Source organism: Haliaeetus albicilla, chromosome 7 (genome assembly GCF_947461875.1).
Source record: "Haliaeetus albicilla chromosome 7, bHalAlb1.1, whole genome shotgun sequence".
Lineage (NCBI taxonomy): Eukaryota > Metazoa > Chordata > Aves > Accipitriformes > Accipitridae > Haliaeetus > Haliaeetus albicilla.
Genome location: NC_091489.1, coordinates 25627755 through 25652352, shown reverse-complemented (window position 1 = coordinate 25652352; position 24598 = coordinate 25627755). Strand labels below are relative to the sequence as shown.

At 38.9% G+C, this 24598-nt stretch overlaps 1 protein-coding gene and 1 long non-coding RNA gene across 13 annotated transcripts in view; one reads left to right on the top strand and one right to left on the bottom strand.

Moving 5' to 3' along the window:
- PTPRK (protein tyrosine phosphatase receptor type K) overlaps positions 1–24598 on the bottom strand; it is a 418390-nt gene that overhangs the window by 61711 nt on the left and 332081 nt on the right. For all 12 annotated transcript variants that reach the window (XM_069787404.1, XM_069787405.1, XM_069787396.1 and 9 more), the window contains exons 10-13: positions 23616–23817; positions 20582–20687; positions 13257–13530; positions 10240–10276 (exon numbers count right to left, since the gene is read on the bottom strand). In XM_069787404.1, coding sequence (XP_069643505.1) covers positions 10240–10276; positions 13257–13530; positions 20582–20687; positions 23616–23817 — 619 coding nt within the window. The remainder of the gene's footprint in view (positions 1–10239; positions 10277–13256; positions 13531–20581; positions 20688–23615; positions 23818–24598) is intronic.
- LOC138686103 (uncharacterized) lies at positions 15794–17434 on the top strand. The gene is made up of 2 exons (XR_011325431.1): positions 15794–15881; positions 17244–17434. It is a non-coding gene; the product is annotated as an uncharacterized lncRNA (long non-coding RNA).

Here is a 24598-nt window from a genome sequence, read left to right as displayed (position 1 = left end):
GACAGTTCCAGAAAATAGTCAACAGTTTGGTTTTCCTGTCATTATTTTAGAGTACCAACAATAAGATTTCAAACATTTTCTGATCGTACAAATATATCTTCATATCGTAGAATCATAGAATAGTTTGGGTTGGAAGGCACCTTTAAAGGTCATCTAGTCCAACCCCCCTGCAATGAGCAGGGACATCTTCAACTAGATCAGGTTGCTTAGAGCCCCATCCAACCTGACCTTGAATGTTTCCAGGGATGGGGCATCTACAACCTCTCTGGGCAACCTGTGCCAGTGTTTACAAAAAATATGATTTACATAATCCGTAAGTAGCCCTTTGAAATGGCAAAGTCAGAAATACAGTAGCACCAGGGATGGAAAGAGAGTGATTGTGATGCCCATTTTCCATCAGTACATAAGGATTTGGTTTTATTGTCCCAGAAAGAGGCCCATTTTCATGAAACCGTGAAGTGTACAGACATAATCTGTTTCGCTACCATATTCACTTATACCATACAGTGCCATTCTGATTTTACTTGCATGTTATGATGGCTTAAGTACCTATTCTTTGCCAGAGCAAAAAATCTTCAGACGTAATTTTCCACTGTGAAACTGATGACACATAACTGAGGATTTGACTTAAACTTGCCCATTAACAACCTCATTATGCTTTTCTCTGCATTTCAACTGCCCACAGAAACCGGCTTTGGGCAATCTGTTGCCCAACATGAGAATTAGGTCTGTCATAACTGGATGTCCTGTAATCTTGCTTTAGTGCTGGCAATATGACAGCAATTTAGGAGTGCAGCATCCAAGGTAATATCCCACAATTTTATGGCAGCAAAGGCATGAAAGCAGTGCATTGGAAATGGTTTGGATGCTTTATGTGGACACCATAAATGGTCCAAGTTTTGTAGCCATTCAAAGAGTGGCAACAATTAATGCACAAAAGATGTTTACTTTTATTTGAAGCCAGATGTCTCTTATTTCAGACATGCTGCTTTAGCTTCCTAAATACTACACTGGCTTTTGCTATTCCCTGCATGACTTTGCTATTAACTGTGGTATTTTGAAAAAAGTATACTGCTGAAGTAGCACTGCTCTTCTCACAAATTTCAGTAGTGTATTGTCAGTGCAGAATACTGCCTCAGGATATTTTCCACCACAGCAAGGTTAGAGCAGGACCTCTTTTTCCTCTATGCTAATGGCCTGGCCAAACCACTTGGCAGACAGGCTGAAACAGTCAGTAACATGTAGTCTGCTTACATATGTGTGAATAACCAATACTCAGTCATCAGCAAAGATCAAGTAACACAAGTCAGCAGATATGGGACCTCTGATTTAATGTTCAGGTTAAATATTCTGGTATCTATATGGTATTGATGTGGTTATCCTTCCTGTTGAGTCAACAACGCAAATGTTAATTCAAAGTGGCAAAGGACGCAATCTGTTTTGTGACCTCTTTGACAGTAAAGTCTTCTGGAAGTCCATCCTGATCAAGAACCTTCATCACCACATCACTGTGAAGCACAGAGAATATTCACAGTCCTTTCCAGACTGCTGAAGATGCACAAAAGCCTCCACATACTTCCAAAGTCGACAGCATTGAAAACCACACGATTTTGTGGTAATTGTGTGGGAACCACATAATACTGTTCCCTATGCTTTGAATTTACCTGGCTACAAAAATTGCTTTAACAGTGCCTGTAACTGTCTCCTGCTCTGACAGACAGATGTGCGATAACCACATGATTTCTAGAAATATTGTCCCTCCTGTGAGGTCCATCTGCATACCCTTCTGGTCAGGATCTTTCCAGAAATAGCATGGTTAGCACACAACCTCCCATCAGAGCAGAAAGCAGTTTGCAGTCCTGAACCTCAGAGCCATCGTCTCCTTACACAGCTGACAAAGCATCAGTCTCTGTATTTGAGTAATTTGGCAGCAGTGCCAATCAACCATACTGACTTGCTCTGCAACACATTTGACAGTGTTTAGGAAGTGCTACTATGCTTGGCAATGCTGCGCCTTGTTTCTAGATGACTAGCTGTAGAACTTCACTTAGCACTCTGACAGAGATGACATGCAAATAGTTTAATAAACCCTTGTAATGTTCATGACAATGAGGTGGAACTTCTTTTCATTTAGTTAAGAGTGTTTGATTAGATACAGTGAAACACAGTGATGCTGATTTTAGGGCCATAAATGGTTTTCATAAAAATCAATAGGCACATTTCTGATTTAGATGTCATTGAAGTTCTGCGTTCTTTGGGCATCATTCTTTTCTGAGATAAAGTCCTGCTTGTCCTTCCAGTCTAGGTGCACCGTAAGCAGCTTTATTGCTCACAAATATTTTGTCTTCTATTCAAAATATCTCTGTGTTAGGTAGCTGTTAATACAAGGATGGATAATTGCAAAGATTATCACCTCTGTGCTAAAGTATCGCATATTGATGTAACATTTTATGTTTTGTTTTTTGTAGTTGGACTGAAGCAGCTTTGACCTTGAGGTTCAATTTCTTCTAGCAGTTTTAAACGTAACCTCAAGACCTTTTGGCTGCATCTGAAGACAGTGAAGACTACCTCCCCCTTGCCTTTCACCACTACTCCAGCATGTACAGTCATTTCTACCCTGTTTTCAGAACTGCTTATGCAATTGTTCTAACCTAGGAAACATTTAAAATTACTTTTACTATGTTAAGTCAATTTATTTTGGTGAATCTGAGTGAGATCAGTCATTTGTAACAGGGATAGCAATGACCTGCTGACAGGCACTTTTTCCACCAGCTCTGTGACCACCAGCCACACATACTCTCCAAGAATTTTATTTTCTGTCTGTGTTGGCTTATGCGTGATCTACCGACATCAACTCCTCATTATTAACAATCATATCATCAGTCTGCCACATAAATGATTTTTACTTCACCAGTGCTAAGTTGTAGCATGGGAAGGAAGCTGCTACTATTTCAACATTGAATGCATCTATGATGTCTTCTGTAATGACAGCATATCAGAACTACAGGACAGTGATGACCAGCTAGGGCTCAGAGCACACCATCACTACTGGACTGCCATCTGAGTTTTTGTTACCACTTCCTGAACGATCTGGGACTTTGCTACAGACTTTCAAATCCAACAAATGTGTGTATATTAAAAGCTCCCAATCTAATGCACCATTTCATGGAACTAGTTCCAAGCATGACTGATTTTGACCTCATCAGTTTGAACTGTAATTTCTGTACTGGCACTAACAATGGTGGTAAGATACCTGTATGTAGGAATATTTCTAGCATCGGCAATTAGTTGCTCTGTTTGGTACAGAATTCAACTTACATGTCAGTGATGTGTATGGCAAAACCTACTCTGGACTGTCAGTGTTGACATGCCTGCTAACGTGGAGAAAGCATCATTCTGGCTGAAGACTACTGAATGGATGTAAACACAATTAATAATTCCTAGAGACCCCTTTCTCCTCCTTTCTTTGAAAAAGTGAAACAGCACTGTCCCTTAATGGGGCTGCTCTAAAGCTCCGCTGCTGCACAGATAAGCCAAACTCCTGTCGCTCCTGGGCCAAACGAGCACGTGAGATGCCTGTGATGGACTGTTAGAGGCAGCAATCTCTGCCTGTTCCACCTCACACGCCCTTCAACCCCAGGCATTGCAAAGGGCCATTTCATCCAATGGTACAGTTAATTACAATACAAAATGAAAGTGGATGCAGGCTGGCTGTGTGAAAAGGGGCCCATGAGCCCAGTCCTATCAGGTGATGATAGAGTTTACCTTCTCTAAACACTTGTAATTTTACAATGACACAAAGAAGGTAAAGACATAAGTAAAAGTCAAGTAAGAAATGATGAAAGAACAGAAAAAAAGGAGAGCTAAAATAAAAAAACCAACACAGTGCACTATCAGCAAATGGTCATTTTAATGGTTACTTTAATTGCATATCTATTATAAGGGGAACCAAGGATTTTCTATTGCAGTTAAAAATCTAATGGGTTTTGTAAAAACAGTAGATTTCTACCTTTATGTCTCCATATTCTTTAACAATGGATGCAAGACATTCAATGCCCACAATCTGATTCATGAAATAATATTCATAATAGCTGAAGAGACCTAAGAAACCAGGCACCTACTAAAAAAGCATATATGCTAAGATGCTGATCCTTCACTTAGAGCATGTAAGATTCTTTCCTTAATATTTAAATACAAACTAGAATAGTTTACCTGAATTTTTACTTTTAAAATTCTTATTCTATAGGAAACCTTTAAAGTTCCTAAGATTTCAATCTGCTTATAGCATCTGCACAAAGTAATTTGTTAAGTATTTATGCCAAAAGAAATACTGAAACATTTCAAAATCAAGGAAAGCTAATATTTATTATATCTTTGGACTTAAAATTTCTTCATTCTAATGGCTTATTTTTTAAAAACACTGAAATGTATCACTAGTGTTTCCTCTTATAAACTTACAGATTTTAAAAAAGCTAGCTTTCAAAACCAAGCTAAATTTAATAAAAGAATGTTTGCATGTAATACACTTACTCACTAAGCAATGTATTTAAAAATAAAGTTCTCTAGTAAAGGAATTAGATTTATTAACTGTATTTACTAGATTTACTCATCCATGAAACTTTTCTGACCAAAAGCAGTCAAATACTCTTTCAAAACATAGTAATAAACCCATATTCCTGAAGACTTGGGAAAGGGGCCGGTAACTAGAAAATACTTCTTATCATAATTATTCTCAGATGCAGTTAAAAGAAATGGTTTGGCTCAGGCAATGCCACAAGTGTAAAAAATATTAGGTAATTTAGAGTTTTTTGCTGTTACCCTCAGAAGGAACCCTTAATTCTCAGAGATGTCAAGCAACAACCAGAAAAGAGTACTTCTCTTCGATGCCTTCTAAGAACGGGAAACACATTCTCTGAAAATTGTTGTCCCATGCATATCCATCAGGTAGCTTCACCTAATAAATGCTGTTGTTACACTGCATTCCTTTTTCTTCAAATGAAGTTTTGACAATTGAATGCCATGATTTTGTTAGTCTCTTCACATATATGAAAATACCCACATTATAGGTTTTGTGTCTGGAAATCTGGAGGTGTCCCTCAGTTAACTGCGTTTTTTATAACCATCATCAAGTATTCCATCAAAGAATCATTCAATTTTTTATTTACAACCAAAGGTATCACTTATCAGGACTGGCAGATGTGGTTCCTTGGTGAGCTACTGCAATTTCACATACAAAAGAGGAAAATATGCCATGCTAATATTCTGTTACCATCTTCGGAAAGTTCAGCAAGTATGTTAAAATCTCCTCTTTGTGAGATAAAAGACATTATGCAAAAGACTACGGAAGTTTAAACATATTAACAGATTTTTCCTATGAATGAGTGAAAAGAAAGATGTGACTTAGGCAACATCTGCATTACTCTTTGAATTTATATTGCCACTAGGTCTCCAGTGCCTATTGTGATGGTACAGCTAAAAGCCATTGTAGTAGCATTGATCCAAACATAAAAACAACAGTGAGAGAAGCTTCGTTTCATATACATTTAGCATCCGACATCTTCCCTCATTTGCGCATTAATCAGTAACAGACATAGCTGAGCATCCTACTACAGGAGGTGATTTGACTTTCACAAATTTCTCTATGAGCAGAACATCATCAGGAACAATTTCAAGGAAATAATTATGGTCTAGACAGATTTATGACTTCTAAAGACCTAATCCAAAGCACATTAATGTCAGTGGAAGGACTCCCATTGTCATCAAAGGCCTTTGGATCAATCCCCAACTGCTGTGGGAATGAATTCAGAGCAATAATGATGGTGGACTAAATGCACACTTGCTGTTGGAATGTTACCACCCAGACCTTTTTATTCCTCAAATCAGATTAAAAAGTCATTTTCTGCTATTTCACAATTACTTCCAGATGCACATCAACTCAAATGGCATTTTCATCCATCTGTATGAATCAAATGTGCATAGAGATAGAGAAGTTCTCCACTGCCTGAACTAATAATACAAATGAAAACCACAAGGGAAAATAATTTTGGAGGTGAAGAAGTTCATGTTTTAAACACAGAGTGAGGAAACTTGGACTTCGTTTATTCCTTCTAACTACTTTGGGATAGAGCTGCCAAGCCCACCACTTCTTTATTTACTACCACAGTAGATTTCTTCTAATAAAATTTTCAACATTTTTCTCTAGTCCCCTAAACAAAACAAAAGAATACATGTGAATCAGTGTTAGCCTCAAACTTGGCAGCCTAAAAACTGTCAGAAATGTAAACTTCATATATTCTCTGCTTAATAACAGCTCTGCTGTCCCTTCTGTCCTCTTAAATGTCTATTTAAGTACTAAACAATTTGAAGTATCACTCTTCTCTGACCATGTTAATCTGGTTTCATTCCCTTAGCAGTTGACAACATTTTAGACTGTAAAATGAAATGCCAACGTCATGTGCGAGAGGCAATCCATTCGAAGTTTTACACAGTCAAACTTAACTCCAAGATGTGACTGATCAGTCGTCAACTTCTTGTGTTACTCTGAAGTGCATGCTATGGGAATCACACATCTTTTACTCACTCCTCTAGCAATACTTTGGTTAGGCAGGTTCAGTTATCAGGTATTCATTGTGATATGAGCACGTTACGGACTGGTTGAACGCTGCCTTAACAAATTAGTTTTAGGAAGTTTGAGAACTTTCTTTAGGAAATTATATGTAACACTTTTTTGTCAAATACTGCAAGCTTCCTAGCATAATTCCATCTTTCCATTCTTAATGAAGATCTGACCTATTACCTCAGTCTCTGTACCCTTCTCTGCACTTCAGAAAACAAGATTTTTTTTCTCCTTCAGTTACTGTGTGTGGGAAACCAGATTATTAGTGACTGGATAATTCTACTACCTAGATTCGAAAAAATAATGAGGTAGAGAACAATTAACTGTTTGTTTTTTTTTCTTTTTTTTCAGTTGATACTGATCACTGGTTACTAAGAGGATCTGAATGGGAAGGGAATTCAGGTTGACAAAGGAAGGCAATACTGGCTAAAAGTATCCAAGGAATTAAAACGGTTCACAGTTCATACATTTTCTGGGCTACACTTTTAATGGAAATGGTGTTTTAGGTATGTTCTACCCACCATCTGCATCACAAGGAGTTATTCTTAACCTGGTTTCCTCAAGAATCAAAGCTTATGTGAACAGACTGTGTACACATGTGCAACTTTCATACTCTCTCACCACTTCTAATAAGTTGGCACTCTCTTGGCCAATTCAGTCCAATCTGCACAAGGGCAAAAGTCACAAAATCATTAAATTCTTACAAGTTTTGTGGAAATAGGTATCCAGATAAAGGGGGAATCCTATTATTACCTTAAATCAGGGCCATCAAAGAATCACTCTGGCATTCATCCTTCAGCTGCAACTACACAGGAACTGCCTAGGAGACTCCTTTTTAATCTGGTGCTGTTCCAATATTTTCTTCCATGAAAAATTAACCCAGTGTATTTTAATACACTAGACACTAGTAATCCTCTCAGCTTACTCTAAAAACATTTTTTCAAGACACACCAAAAGCAGCAACATACTTTAGTCATAATTTGGCACCATCTTTTAGATGAGTTCACACTTCAGTGCATGTTGTTATCGGAAGCGCACAAGAACATTGCACCTGGAATATATGGACTGAAAAGGTAAGAGCGCTTCAATTTAAATTTGCTGACTTTCATTAGTTTGACACCAATAAACAAACTATTCCATCAGTTCTCAATGGTAGAAGGCAACCTACAGGAATGATATGTGCAAAACCCCTTATGCATTAAAATACATGTAAATGATGTTAATGGGAACTGCCCAAGCAAACAAAAAATTAGTCACAGAAATAACACATCTAAGGAAGTTAAATTATCAAGATTATAATTTCAGGGATATGAACTTCTCCAGGACCAAGCCATGACATCAGTACCATATTTTTTTCCATCTTTACATCTTATTGGTGTGAATATACACAGCAGATAACACCAGATCCTTGAACGGGATAAAAATGAGAAAGTACCTTTGCTGGTAATACTGAACTTCACTACCAGAGAAATTTTGTCTTGTCTTTACGTGCACCTTTCATGGTGTTCCTCCCCCAGCCCCTTCCACCCCAGCTCTTTATGATTTTTAATGCCCTGTCAACATGTTCAAGGCAAAATTCAGTTTGGCCAGCTGTAGGCTGCTTCAAGTCACAGGAGATGACACAGAACTACACACTACTTTTATAACTAAATACATAGTTTAGACAATTTGCTTGATTTTAAAAGGGTACGTTAGTTTTACTGGGGTGCATTAGGTAAGGTGAGCAAATTCACACGCTAAGAAAAAAATCAGCATAACCAGATGAACATATACATAAAGCAATATATTAGAGTATACTTTTCTTCAAGCACAACAAATCATGGTATTATTTTTACAATGAAAACATGGGGAAAATTTCAGTATCAGCTTTTTGAAAATGATTTAGAATACCAGTATAACTCATTTGAGACGTGTGAATGTACGTGACTTGAAGTGATGATGCCCTATTAAATGCATTCCTTCAGAGCAAGAAAAAGCGTTTGCTCCTCATGTTGCTTCCCCCCACATTTCACATCTATCAATTAAAATAAAGTCAGAGAAAACATTTTCGTTTTCAGTTCCACATTCAAAGCATACAGTACTGACATATCAGGCAAAGCAGTTACGCTGGAAAACTTGTCTTTAGCCAGAGTGGCAAAGGCAAGATTTATGGCACAAAGGTAAGAAACCTGCTACTCATTTCCCATTTCCTTCAGACTACAGCCATTGGGGTGAACATGACTGTTACGGCAGAGGAAGGCATACAAGCAACCACCAACAGGACTATTGCTTCCATGAACATTGCTTTGAGATTGGTGAACTGAGTATGGTTAAGTAAAATTAATTTCCTCGTAAGCCAGGTGAATTGCTTCCCTGTTTTTACTATCCAGAAAATTTATGATGAGAGAGACCACTGCTTTCCCCTTCCTCAGTCCTGCAATATTTTAGGTTATTTCTGAGCCTTTCAAGACTCTCCTTTGACTCAAATCCTAGCAATACATGCTTGTGGTACATAATTATTTGTTTATGCAAATATATTTTAATTCAGACATTTAATCTTGCCAGGTAAACATAAGAAAGATAATGCTGATGTACTTTTCACAGAAGACTTAGCTCACAGTTTTAATTTCCTGTTTTTATTAGCTTACCTCACTTGACGAAAATATTGACATGTCTTGAGAAGTACATTTTATTTTCCACTTTCTCAAGAAAACGTTTGGTTGCTGCCACCTCATTAGAGGCATCTACTTTTAACTGAAACAAGTTTTAAATTGAAAGCAGCAATTGAAAAAATGGTGCTGACATGCCACCACAGTACTTTAAATGCCTGATTGGTCATATCTAAAGTTGTTTTTATACTGCATATCAATATGCAATTAGAAAGAGACAATGTAAGTAGTGCTGGGCCTCTGCAGAGTACTCTTTCAGCATTTGTAAGCTCCTTCCATGTTTATGAGGCTAGAGTCTACCAAACAACTCTCATGTTGACAGAATCAAGCAACCAAAATGAATGGCTATAAATACAGTCAAAGCAAGAGTTAACAGTAAGCAGAACAACTAAGTCCTCATTTGAAGATGAAACAGCATTTTTGAGTGAGCAGTATGTGATTAACCTGCTGTATGTGGGGTCAATATGATTTATTCTCACAGCTATGCAGTCAGCTTTAGCCCTGGGCCTCGCTTGCTATCAAAGACACGAGCCCTCCTCAAATCAACCCTCCCCTATGTCTAGCTAACACTAAGAGCTCTTACTTAGGAAAATTAACTATCGTGTCCTTCATTTAAATTATTTCCACCCCTGCTTGGAAATAATTGTTAGCATAACAGACAGTTTAACCAAGTGTGCTTTCTAGTGTCCAGTCCATCTATCTGCTGCCTGCAATGCTCCAGCAGCCTAAAAGCAGATCTTGAAAACCACAGACAGGGGAAAAAAAGGAGTCCTTATTTTGTCTAAATTTTGAGTATTGCTAGAACCATACTCTCTTGGCCCAATATCAAAGAATAAAAAGCAGTAGCCCATTACATTTTAAGACAATCAAGTGGTTTAAAATAGAGGGATAGTACTGGCTTTGTTTCAAATATTTAATAGAAATGCCACATTTCATTAAAAACAGCTACTTTGCATGGAGGGACGAACCTCTTACCTTTTGTAGCTATTCGAACACACTGAGTTTTGGTTTCCTGTTGAGGAGGGAAAAGTAAAGAAGACAGTCAGATCAGGTTGCTTTTTCTTGCCCTCCCCACTCCATAAATTCATCCTAGATCTGCTGATCAGCTGGGGCAACCCAGCAAGGTGGCTCAGGGCTCTAGGCTTAGCAGGGGAGGAGGCTGGGTGATTTTGCCTTTACAAAAGCTGCATGAAACCTAGACATTGGTCTGTACTATCCAGGATAACAATGGGGAGAAAAGGTGCAGGACAGCATAAATGTAGCAAAATTTCGATTATTCAAATCAAATGCAAATCGTGCCATAAGACTACAGAGAGAAGGTGCAGTGGAAGAGAAGGGGAGTACTGGTGCTCCTATTTATGTCATGGCACAGAAACCCTGAGCCAGTGTTGACCTCCAACAGTGCCATGCAGCAAAGAAGGTGCATTTGCTCAGCACTGCCTCCAAACTTCTCTGTTGCTGCATCCTGACAATCTTGAACAGAGTCACCTAAAACATATCAGCAATGCACTCCCTCATGCTTCTGAGTGTGGAAGGAGCACAGAAGCAGCCCAGGTATCCCTTCACATATGACACAGGTAATCTACAACCTATATAATCTGCCCAGGAAAGACAGTGATTTGACAGCAACGTGCTTCAGAAGAAGCTGCACATGCAAAGACAATTTGTATGTATTTTACTCCCCCCCCCTTCAGAAGTTTGGTCAGCAATTGAAACAAATGAACAGAGAAATGACTTGGTTATGCACAGTTTGGACAACTTGAACAGACGAGGGTCAGTTGTAAATGGGTTTTCTGACCTTTTTGTACAATGTGCAGTCATTTTAAAGGCAAACATACTGAAACAGCATAAGGTTGAATGAGAGGATGCAGCTGCTGTTGTATTAGATCACTCCAAACAATATTAGCATGTAATTAGAAAATATAATAATGACAGTTTCATTCTATAAAATATGCTTCCTCTAGTCCGGCACCCCCCAGCACTCCATCCCTGAATACATCCCCCAGGATCTCTCTCCTCTTGAAGATTCCCGAGCAACACACAAAATATGTTGATGCTGTTTCGTAAACACAGCTTGTAAAGAATGAGCAAAGCTGTGAGTTGAGGCTTCCCATAAGTGTTCCGTGAAGACAATTTTTCAGTCTAAATGAAAGCCCCACAAAATTTATCGATACAATCTTACCTAATTAGCATTCTCCCCAGTCACTGAATTTACTTGTCCACTTTTGTTCAAAATGTCTGCAAGGATCACAGTTATCAGACCCTCATCCCAACCCTACAGTGTATTTCAGAGCATCCTTTACTTCCCCTTGACTATTATGGTGATCCCACTAGTTTATAGTAAAGCACCTGTTTAAATATTCTGCAGCTCAGAGGTTATCTTACAAGCGCTAGATCTCTGTCCTGGCAGAATGCAGTGCAATCCCCCCAAAACCTCCCCCTAAATCCCTGTAGGAACAGAAATCTGATCCAAAGTTTTAAACCATACCAGAGAAAACAATTTTAGGATTAAACTCTCTCACAAACTGAAATCAAGTTAAAGTAAAAAATAATGTGTTCTTTCCTCATCTTCTACTTATCTGTCAAAATGTAAAAGCCAAAATAATGATCTACTTTTGTAGATTTAATATTTTTATTTTACTTTTCCCTCCCATTTATTTCTTGGGGAATGAAATAAATTTCCTTACAATTTAGTCTGCTGGAAGCCAGCAAAAGCAAAGGGAATTATTTGTAGCCAGTGAGGGAAATATGGATGAGTGTCTAGCAGTTACCTTTTATTTTGCTTTGTTTGCTTTATACAGGTCTATAGATAAGAACTAAAAAGAGGGAATGGTCTGTTCCATCAGAAAAAGCACCCAGTTCTCAAGCAGCTCCAGTAAAGTTTCATTAGCTCCTGCTTTGTCCCCATTCTGTCTTAATGCGCATGCAATTTTCATAACCATAGGTTGAAGGTGAGAGTTTCTTCAAAAGGCTCCAAGGCAAGGGTACCTGTTAGCTAGGACTACTCACTGCAGAAACCCAAACGTAAGTAAGGATAAATACGGCTTCTCCTCCTTTCCGATGGCTCTCATGCGTCTCAGCAGCTATCAATCTAGCTGTCCTTTCTAGTTCCTTTCTGACCTGCCTGGACACTTCATATGGAGACTCCTATGGACATATTACTGCAATTTCCTTCGGTTTTCTAAACTATAAATCAAAATTTTAAATTTTTAAGTATCTGAAGCTTCTGTGTCTACCATGTTTTCCCTCCTCACTGGTCATTTCCCCACTCCCTCATTTTTCATTTATGAGAGGAAAAACTGTTCAAAAGCAACAGCACAGGGCTTGCTGAGCCACGGTTGTTCTTCCCACCCGGCACCTCCTTCCCTAGTGCTTTTCCCTGTTTCATATGCATACAGAGCCAGCAGCCGTACTCGGCAACAGAGTTAAAAATGAATCAACGAGGACGTAACGAAGGTAAGTGACAGCCATACTTCTACTACTGCACAGCAGTGGAGCAAGCCTGAAGTACACCTTTTCAGAAAGGCTCTCGTAAACACACCGTGGGCCTGGGGTTACTTTTGCTCAAGCAAATTTTTGCTTTTTATCTGACATTCAGTGCGAGAGTCTCAAAAAGCTTGTAACATTTTATTAGCCAGCTGAGCAGCCCACATTCTGTTTATCCCGCAGTAATTTAATTTTCTGAAGTGTGCAAGTACTGAGAATTGGGGAAAGGACTGTGGATGTTTTTTACAGAGGAGGCAGAGTCACAGCACTGAAATTACTTCGCTCAGATGATTACTACGAGATGTATTAAACTCTTGTCTAGTAGCAGCTACTGTGACACAAGGGCTGTGTGAAATGTGAATGGCACGCTGCCGTGCTGTCACAGCATGGAAGGGATTACAGCAGTGCCACTGCCAACACCCACTACGTCCAACTCTGACAGTCCTAATTGTAACCACAGGCATGTCTTTGACTCCTTCCAGGAGAGAGGTGTGGTTGGCACTTACCTTCTCAACGCTGCTCATGGCCTGGAAATAGATGTTGTAGCCTTTCCGAGGAGCCAGCGGTGGGTTCCAGAAACCCTGGTAAGTCCTGTTGTCACCCACGGTAAAGGGTGCTGGCTCTGGCAGGTTTCCTGGGGGCAGCTCAGCAGCAAAGTAATATGGCGACCCTCCGCTAAGAGCAGTCTGATAGGTAACAGGGATCTGGTAGCACTCCATGGCACCCGTTTCTCGCTTTGTTCGGTGTGGGTGCAGCTCCTCAACAACGATCTGGTAGGCACTAGTGAGACAGAGGAAGACCAGCATATCTTTAAGGTCACCTGCTAGGGTCAACTCTCCAGTGTCATAAAATTATTAACCTGATTGCTTTGCGTAAACTTAAAAAGAAAACAAAGGAAAGAGAAAAAGTTAAAGACAGCAGATGCATGGATTCAGAGAAGAAACAAAGGCTTGAAATATAGCAAAGCTATCTAATTCAGCCATTGGAAAGAAGCAGCATCCATTTTTTTTCAGGAAAAACAACAATACAAATCTATACACAACCTCCTAACAATGAATTTTTTTTTTAGGCTTTTCTCTTTTGAAGAAACACAGGAATGAATCTGACTTTAAACTACAATAGATTAAACTCTTGGCTAATCAGAAGCATCTGAAGTTAGCATTTTCCTTTGCAATGATTATTAGAGAAAGCTAAGCTTCAAGGCCCAACATAATGACTGCCTCCAGGCTGTGCTTGAAGCCCAATTTGCAGTTGTCATATCATTAGAGACAGAATGTGCTGTCAGGCTTCTCCACCTCTTGACCTTGCTGTGGCTTCTATCTTGGCTCAGAGCTATGCAGATCTAAAGTACAAGTGACATGCTGTAATATAAGCACAGATGGACAGAAATCTGTCCATTCCACCAAAATAGACTGCCTCATTCCTCTACAGTTGTCAATGATAAAACATTACAAATTGCTGAAGCAGATGGCATTGGGCCCATTTAAACACCTTCCCAACCTCCCAATACCTCTTTTGAAATGGCCCATGGCTTGGTCACTTTTCAAAATCACCTGCTCAAAATAGAACAGGTAATTATAATTCTTCTTTCTCCTTTAGGGGAACTACGTAACTGCAGGATGTTACCAACTCATACCAGCTTCCTCTGTTCTGCAGAAGTACAGAACTTACATATTGAGAGAGCAGGAGGCAATTCTTCAGTTTATAAGAAAAAAAGAAAAGAAAAAAAGAGTTTTTTGGGTTTTAAGAACTATATGTACACATACACACACAGGTGCATACATGTACACAATTTCTCATTTAGATGCAGATACATTTGAGGACCTTATGAAAGATGAGTAAGAAAATATGCCTAAGCACGTAGACAAGACCTGAAGCTATTCAATTAAACTGGCAGAATTGCCTGTCTTGGTTTTGTTTGAAAGCATTCTAAACAGAAAAAATAAAATTGAACAGAGTTCTCGAAGCATCGCTGCATTGCTGCAGGGAGTCCGAAAGGCAAAGGCAAAGACAATCCTCCTTTTTTCAGAACTTATGGGGCAGCATTAAATTATTTTGTCAATTTTCTCTGCTGCTACTGCCCAGAAAACCCAATAACTGTAGTGGCAGAGATGAAGTGTGATACTGGGGAATGGAAGAAAGTAGAGAAGAAAAAATAAGAAATTAGTTTCACGTCTTTCTTGAGCTTAAAGAAAAAGTTAGCATCCCCTTTTCCTAGCACCTAAAAAATTAAGTAAGAAAGCCTCTTCCCTTTCAAAGTGTCCAAGAGGAATATATAAAGTCACCTCAGTTTTGAAACTCCAGGTAAAAAGAAGAATGTACACAAAAAAATGATTGAGTTAGTTCCGGGGATCTCTGTTTCTCATAAACTGTTTGTGAACTGAGCTTGGTTATAAATCACCTTCTGTGGTAAACTATCTATTAACCATGTCTGGTTAATGCGGCCTGCACCAACAAATCACTTCCACAAGACCCCTGCACACTGAGAATCTTTCTTTACGCTTCAAAATTAATGTACTAGCAAAAAAACCTGAAAGCATAGTTATTTTACAAACTTGACAGGATGTAAAATATTAAAAATAATTTTTGTTTATAATGTCCCAAGGGAAGAAATTACTATGGCATTCCTTCCCTCCCTGGCCTGGCCCTGGACCCAGGCAGGGTTAAAACCACCGCTCCCAAACTGGGCAGCCAACCAACTGGAGAGTACTGGGAACACAGGCACTGCTCCCTCCCTTCTGCAGTCTTCTCTCGTGAGCTGCCAAAGAACTGGGTCTGACACAAATTCTGCCCTCCGAAGTGCCAGGAGAGTGGGAAACTTGTTTTCTGTGACACCCCGCCAACTTAGGAGGGGAAAGCCAGCAGGGAGAGGGGAAGGACAGCGCAACGTCTGCGCGCGACGGAGGCAACCGACCCCAGGAACAGCCTGGTTTGTCACGCAGCTCAGAAGCTGAGATCCACCAGTTTCCAAATTAAATCCCCCCCATTTTAAAGACTAAGGGCTAAATGAGGCATCTTTTTTTTTTTTTACAGGTGCATATCTTTTTTAAAGGGGCAATTCTTCTTGGAGACCAATACAAACTGAAAAATAAAAGAAGGGCATGAGAGTTAAATATTGAGTTAAATATTAGGTAAGTCCCTTTTAATAGCATTCTTTAAAAATATGCAGTAATTTTTGAATATAAAAGGTATGACAAAATTTTAAGCATGAGATCACAATAAAATGTGATGTTCTGAAAAATTTTCAAATAATTTACATAAAATATGCTCTCTTTTAAATAAAATATGCTTCCAGAAATAATGCCTTTCAGGCCCCTACATCTGAAAAGCTACAAAATGTGGAAAACAAGAAATAGACATACACGTTGAAGTCATCTCTGTTTATACAATTACTTTTAGTTAAAGAAAGAATAGCAAATGACAGAAAGTCTTTAAAGTCTCCAACGAGGCTTTTTATTTTATTTATTTATTTTTTAAATTTTCACAAAGTATTTTTTAAATAAAAGATGTGCCTATCCTCTTTGGAAAGGGGATCTGGCAGTATTTTTTTGTGCAACTTTATAGGCTAACAAGGTGGAGGAATACAGTCATTTACCTCTAGGCCCTTTGTGATACCATCTGTTTAAACCCATATACTAACACTACATTGTCTCCAAAGCAGCACTGTTACTCTGTGTACTCATAATAGCATTCAGAATGGTCACCCTGCTGTAAGATGTGAAGAAAGAAGCTGAAGTTAAAATTGCAACTTGAAAAGCAGGGTGTTCACTGGCTGCAAATGTGGTCTGCTATCAGGCTATAAGTGAAAGTTTAAAGGCTATGTACACTGCCTATCCTTGCATTTTTACATATCACTAATCCTAGCTTCAATTATTTTACGTTTTCTACACATTTTTTGTGTAATGGTGGGAATTCAATTATTGAGAGAACTTTCTTGTCACTGGAGCTGAGGGAATTCCTACAAAAGCCATTTTTTTTCCAGTCGTCCCATACAGCAAAGAAGGAATAAAGGAGAGAAATAAAGTGGGAGGAGTGGAAAACCTAGATGACAATATTCTTTCTCCCTGATGACTAAAATAAATTCTGAGCTATTCTGAAGAATAATGTTACATAAGTTGTCAGGATCATAAAGGCCAAACAATTGTCCGAGACAGCCAGGTAAGCAGAGAAAATGTTGAAGATACAGCAGGTGAAGAGCTCCTCAGCTGAGATATTGCATGAAGAAATTATTTTTCATGTAAAAAACTTTTTTTTTTTTAACTTAAGAAAACCTGCACAGTACCTCCCTATTGACCAAGATGATTACAGTCGAAGGAGGCCCCTGCCAACAGATCCTCCTTTTCACTCCTCCTTAAAAACTCAGGCTCGCAAAGGGGTACGGCAGCAGCGAACACATTTTTTGTACTTCAGCCCTATTCTGACTAGGCTTTAATACCAGCTAGAGATTTCCTTCTACGTGCCTAGTGGAGACACAGCATCCTCTCCTTTGACAGGTACCAGACTGACTGACAGCCCAAGTTACAAGCCCCGCTCTTGGAAGTCCGACCGACAACTAAGTTTTAGATGCTCCCTGCCACGGTCACTTAATTAGTCTTGTTGCAAAATGAAAACAACTTGATTTTGCATATGGAGGTATAAGAAAAACACTTTACCAATCAAATAAAATAAATGTCATCATTAAAAATTTGTCTATGCTGATTCCAATACATGCTCTTTGTAATCCTCGTCTGCAGTAGGATTTGAGAACAAAAGATTGTTTTGCTGGTGCTCAGTTAGGATCCTTCAGAAAAACTACAGTGACAAATCACATCTTCAAATGAATCACTGAAGCACCACTGACACTACTGACTGGGATCTCATCCACGAGACTGATGTTGAAATGGTACACACTTCACAATGAGCCTGAGCCATCCAGCCCGGTCTCCCTTTGCATTTCTAGTTCGTAGTTTGGTTTAAAACTTCAGGAGGCCATAAAGAATGCTACAGATTACACGATAACACTTGACAGAGAAGATATGATTGGAGTCATGTTTAAACTGTGACAACTATGGCATGCAGTGTCTTAAAGAAATGATTGACAGCCACACATAGATTTCACTTGACTTAAGGAACATCTGTTTCCTGGGGGGCTGTGCTGATGGAGAGGCTGAAGTACAACAAAAGCTGATCGTAGTATAATTCTGTCTGTAAAAGCAGAAGAGTATCAGACTAAGCTTTTTTTTGTTTTCTACCCTTTTTTTTTTTTTTTAAACATGGACCTACTGCTATTAAATAAAATGATCTTTTGACCATATACAGCTCTAGTGATTAGAGGACTGGGTGCAAAAAAACCTTTTCAAAAAACCAACTGTATTTTTCAGTGTCAGGCTAAAGAACAGCATCCGAGTCCCTTTTACTCAACCACTGCTGCAGGCACAGCGATGCACTTTTTCCCACCTACACTCATTATGGCAGCAAGCCAGCTTGTAGTAGAAACGCAACTGCAGTGCGGATGGAGTGAACCTTCACTAAAATGCATCATAAAGTTTAGCGAAATGCATTGAATCAATTCAGAATTTCAGTGTGCTACATTTATCTCCCCTATTAAGAAGCTGCTGCAAAGTACCTGACTGCAATATGCATAACTTCATGAAAGGGAACAGGACCATGTCTTCTGCATTCCCCTGGAGAATGCTCCTCATTCCAAGTAAGGACTAAAACACCTGGTTTGTTTTAGGAATAGAGCCCAGCTCCCTGGTTATGGGGAAGGACTTCTTTCCCTGGCCTCTTGATGTTAGAAATTTAATGTAATTTCTTAGGTTTTTGAAATTAAAGTGGAGAGGGAAGATGGGAGACAGGAAGAAAGACGTATGCTTTTTTGAGAACATACTCAAACAACAGTTATTGATACTCTATCAAACTATCCCTATCAAACTAGCTGTTAACATTTAGTACATAGATCCTTTTTGCCACCTTCACAGGCCAGAGTCACCAGCTCATGCCATAGAACTGTGGATGCTGTAAGGAAAGGTGGTGTGCTGCAGGTTTACTCTGCAGTGACATACTCGCCTGCCAGTACAGTGCAGAGAAAGCAGAGCTCCCTGAGCATGGGACGAGTAATCCTCTAGCCGCATCCCATCACGCTACCAGTTCATGAAAGAAAACCCCCAGGAGACAAACCTGGGATGTGAGCCTGCCCCCCTCGGGGTGAGTGGCAGGTCTGAAGGCGGGAACCCCGCTGCTGTCTGCACAAATGTGCCACAGACCAGTTGCTGTAAAGAAGACACGCACCACCGTCAGCAGATCCCAGTGGTGTCTGGCAGGCGGGCTCTGGCTGAGCCTGTGCATCAGCCCCAGTCTCAGGGGACCAGGCACAAGACTGAAAGGATTTGGCACGGATTAGATGAGAGACAGATATTGCATTTCTCAAACAGGGACAGCTTTGGATATGGCCAGCAGCAGGACACCTGCAAGGCTTTAAAAGCACCTACAAAGGCGTATAGTGAGTTTAAGCATCTGCATAACTTGGGAGCATTTTCAGATCACAGGTCTGGTTTCTACTGTATCAATTCAACAGCAACCCTACTTTAAGAATCCAAGTCCTGTATTGAAGGTAGCTCTGTATGTTTTATCATTCTTCACACCCCCAAAAACCCTAGGTTTGCTCCAGGGCAGTCTTTCAGAAACTAATGATGTATGGGATTACCATTTTATTTATGAATACAACACATCAATATCTCCTATAAAGGGGATGAATCTGCATTATCTTCTATGTCAGAATATAAATAAATAACTTGACCATATCAATCATATGGGTTACTATATGATAAGCATATAAAAATGCTTATAGGTACGCGACTCATCCCCCCAATATCCATGTAAAACATACATTCGTCTTAATGGAAACAGACCTAAGAAACAGTTTAATTTTCCTCTACTTTTAGGGCTCAGGCACATTACCTTACATCAGCTGAGCCACAGTAACCAACTTAATGTAACACAGAATGAAATGCATTAGCCTGTATTTCTCTAAAATGTCACAAGGGTAAGAACATGAAAAGCTTCTGATGCTCAGTAGCTAATTAACCCCCAATTAGTCAACCCTGTCCCTGAATATTGCCGATGCAGCCACATCGGTAAAACACAAATGGAATCAAATCATATCACAAAATTTTTGCACTAACAAGTAGAAGAGCAGGATGTGGACTAATCTTTGCAAACAGAATTAAATTATCTCTCAATAGAGAGCAGAAAGGGAAACACCCCTCAAAGTTAACATAAATGAAACATTTTAATATGATTATGAGACACGCCAAATAAAATTTAATAGCTTGCTACATGATTTCTAGTAAGAAGTACTGTGAGAGGAAAAAGGTCAAATAGTTTGTATTCATCACTATTATTCTCCCATTTCCTCTGAACTTCCAATTTTCCAATCATACATATATGCTATAGAATAGCTGATGTGAAGCACTGGAGAGGAAGTGTTATTTTCAAATCCACTTTCTGACAAACACCTTTCAACTTCATATTTCAGAGACACTGTGAGAAAGTAAAATGAAATTGTAATGAACAGGAGGTGGTCCTGAGGACCCTAAATCAAACAGGACAGACAGCTGGATGATTCAGGTCACGACTATCTTTTAAAAAACAAAAAAACCCAGTAATTTTTTCTTTTTAATTACAGATCTATTGGCAAGCTCAGTCTAGCTAAGAAAAACAATAGCAACGTTAAATGAATATCACTTGGAAATGAACAGCTCTATGAGATGCAAGACAGCATATGATCAACTAAAAAAGTCTCTTCTTGATTTTTTTTTAAATTTTATTTTTAATTTTTTTTTTTTTTTACCTGATAGGTGCACCTTTGGCCTGTGCCGGTCTCAAGAGTACAGTTATTGTAGTAGCAGTTTCATTGAGAGATGCATCGACTCCTTCGTAGTCTGGTAAAGTGGGAGCTGATTAATATTGAGTGGGAAGGAAAAGAACAAGAAACAAATCAGTGAAAATATTTTGAACTTTCATGAGACTGTGGCTGTTCGCAATGTAGTACAAAGCCACAATCTTCACCAGCTATGTAAGTCTTTTTTAATGATTTTCCAGTCAGGCATAATCTTTTACTAGAGCATGTATGGGACTTCACCAGCAATTGATAACCCCATCCCTAACTGCACCCCCTCAAATCATGATACCTATCAAGTTAGACAGGTTCATTCAAGAAGGACAGAAATAGAGGGAGGAGGTGACTGCCAAGAAACCCTAAGAGTACAAAATCCCATTTTGGCCTCGCTCTTTCTACCTTACAAACAACTATATTCACCATCTCGAAGACCCAACCTCTACCATCTCTCTTTTTCCTCCTCCAACAATTGAAGAACCTTTCACATTTCCTCTTAAATGTCATGAGAGACCAGAGTGCAGGAAAATTGAGCTTGGATAGATATGCACCTGTGGACTAGAACTGGATGGGGTAGTCTTTTCCCATGCCCATTTCTCCTTCTGTTTCTAACAATGGATGGCCAAGCTGCTCATTAATCAGTTTCTGAACCACTGCAGTTTTCAGCCCAGGGTATTAAGAAGTAACAAAATCAAAGTCAAGACCAGAAGCAGTTCAGGAACCGATTGACTAATGGACTGGATGTCAGGCCTTCATGGCAGAAATATTTGTTGTGGGTTGGATGGCTGGTGTTGGTGATTACTTCAACCATCCGACTTTAATGTGCTGCCACAAGCCTGTTACAGTCCTCACTGGTAATACTGTTGCTGACTTCACCTCTAGTGCAAGGTAAGAAACAGGATTTTCTGCGATTCAGAAAATAATAGATTTCTATTAATTACTAACCTTTAACAAGCTTGAAAACTATCTGCATGTTTTATTTTTTTTAATATGTGGCTCTATCTTTATAAAATTGCTAACGATGCCTTTGTATTTCAAAACGAACTTTCACAAAAAGGGTGTTTCCTAGCAGGATGTCAATCATTTAAGTCATAATAATTTTACAATAATATATCAATAGATAGAAGAACACTGAAAGGTTAAAAGCCTTGGTTCATCAGTCCCAGATTCTAGATAAGCACAAAAGTTGCTTTTATATCAGGAACTATTACTTTATAGAAATAACTTTCATTCAATGTTCAGTTATAAATTACTGTTTACACCATGTTCACTAGGATCACGGCAACCACTTGTAAGCTTGGTTAAAAGGAATAATTTCACTCCTTATGAAAATTAAGCTAGCATTTCCTGAAACATATGTGTTGCTTCATAAAAAGTATCAGTTATACAGAGCAAAACCAGAGAACAGTTCAGTATAAAGCAAGATGATGAAAAAAAACCAGGCTGAAATTCAGATACAAAGGGTGTCACAGCCTGCCTTTAAGCTTTCCATTAACCATGTTTTGCTAACTAACAGACGACCCATACTGTGTCTAGAAAGTGTGGTAGACTGGATTCTGGACAAAATTTCTGGGTGGAAAAAGAGGGCACATCTAAAGAAGCCTGAACACATTGTAGTATTAAATAATCCATACATGTTGAGGTGCTTATTTCTCAAAATACTGAAACGTCTGGGGGACACACATGTTAGCAAGAAATTAGATTTTTTTTTTTTTTTCCTCCTACAAAGAGGTTAGAATACAAATATGCAAGTACTACACCACCATTATCCCTGAACATTTATGAACAGGAATTTGTTCTGAAGAAACAAAAGAACCTTAAAACAACCTGAATAAAACACTAGACTTCAAAACAACCTAATAGCTAGATAAACAGAACGGAACATGTAATTTCTTTTTTTTTTTGTGGTATGGTTGTTTTTTTTTGAAGGGGCTGGGGTATGAGGAATGCTAGTGCTTATGTGCTGGGATGGAATTCAACAAATTGTTCAGTTAACTACAACAACTACAGAATTTCACTTGCTATATAATTCAAGGAGCTCTGCCTTGAATTTTCTCACATTTTGATTTATGTGCATGTTTTTGAGAACTGGCTGAGGAAACTACATGAGTAGTTTCCTATAGAAATGGTAGGGCCTTCCAATACTTTACTAACTTCCCTTCACAGGATAATGTAAGTTTCATTATGGCAGATAATACGGAAAAGAGCCTGCTTTGTGCTGTTTGAATTTCTAAATGACTGACGTTTTTGATCTCTGCCAAGGTGTGAAGTCGCCATGTCATAAAATCAACAGTCTCTCTAGATATAGCATTGACTTATCTTCTGCTATCAACTGCATAAGCTACTATCATATTTTTTGAGAATAATACTGAAATTTAAGAAAATAAAAATACTAAAGCATTCTACTTGACATTACTTTCTCCTAGAGTTTGCAGTGCATTATTAAGATGAATAGTGTCAATTCTGGTGCATTGCAGTAAGTGAATAAAGGCACAAGGAAGCAGACCTATAGGAATCTGGCAAAATAAATTCACACTTTCTCCCAACTGCCCCAATTCTGTTACAGCTGTGTGCTGCTAAGTGGTGTCACCTTGAGTACGTCAGTTAATTTTCTGCATCTGACTTTACTAATCTGCAAAACAAATACAGTACTTAGTGACCTATGGAGTGCTGTAAGGATTAATTAGTTAAGGTTTATACAGCACTCCAAAATCTTTAGATGAAAGTACAAGATTACACAAAATCAAACAGTTAACAACTACAGGTGTGCAATTTCCACCTCATGCAAGGATTTATCCCTGAACTTATGCTACTGTTAGGCAAATACGCTCCAAAACATTTTCAGTAATACAGTTTCACAACATGACAGGATTTCTTTGGAGGGTTTTCTTTCCCATTTAATGATTTTTCAAGCCTTACAAAAAAATCCCCAAAACATTCACACACACCCCCCCTTCCTTTTTTTTTAACTGTTGTTTTTTGTTTTTACCTGAGATGTTGGTTGTTACATTGATTGTGGTTGCTGGTCCAAACCCTTTAACAGTGCTTGCACGTATAAAGAACTGGTAAGTAGTACCGGGATGCAAGTGTGAGAAGACATGGTGTGTGCTGTTCCACAGCTTTGACACGGTTTGTGGAGGTCCTGCAACAGGAACTGCAGGATCAAATGACCGTATACTGCTATAGCTGACCTGTGAAAACAATTATTTTTGTAACAATTGTTACAGTTTTTGGCACAAGGGGATTAGGTTATCTTGGCTGCAAAGGAAACAAAAGACCCATGCTCATCTAGCTACCCAGCTATATTGGGGATACCATGAGGACTTGATGTGTATTATTGTAGAGTCTGCTTCACTTGAAAGGCTATGCAGATGCCCTTCATCTCTCTCTCTTTGTGATTTTAGTTCACGTGTGGAAAATTACACTGTTCTATTTAAGTTAGGACACCACCACCATCCTCCCCATCTCCACCAAACCCCTTTATTTTTCACTTCCTGTAATACATTTCCCTCTCCTCTTCTAATAATTATATTTAAATGCTGTCCAAACCAAGCTAATATATTTAAAGCCTGCGATGGTATTTTAACGTACTGGTTTTGACTGGGATGGAGTTAATTTTCTTCACAGCAGCTGGTATGGTGCTGTGTTTTCGATCTGTGATTACAAAACACGAGCTCACACTTTTGCCCTTCTGATTCTTCCCCCATCCCACTGTGGGGGAGTGAGTGAGCGGCTGCATGGGGCTGAGCTGCCCACCAGGGTTAACCACACTATTTAAAGAACTTGGTTAGCATTAAATAGATAAACAAACAGATTTAAGGGGGTTTGTTTGGTTAGTTGGTTTGTCTTCCTCCTATAATTCACTAGTATACAAAGTTGTATTGTCTGTTCCTTTAAAAAAGGAGTGCTGGAGAGAATGGTGTTTGTTTCTCAGATCAGCTCCTGTTTCCTCCCAACCTCCTGTGGAGGTCC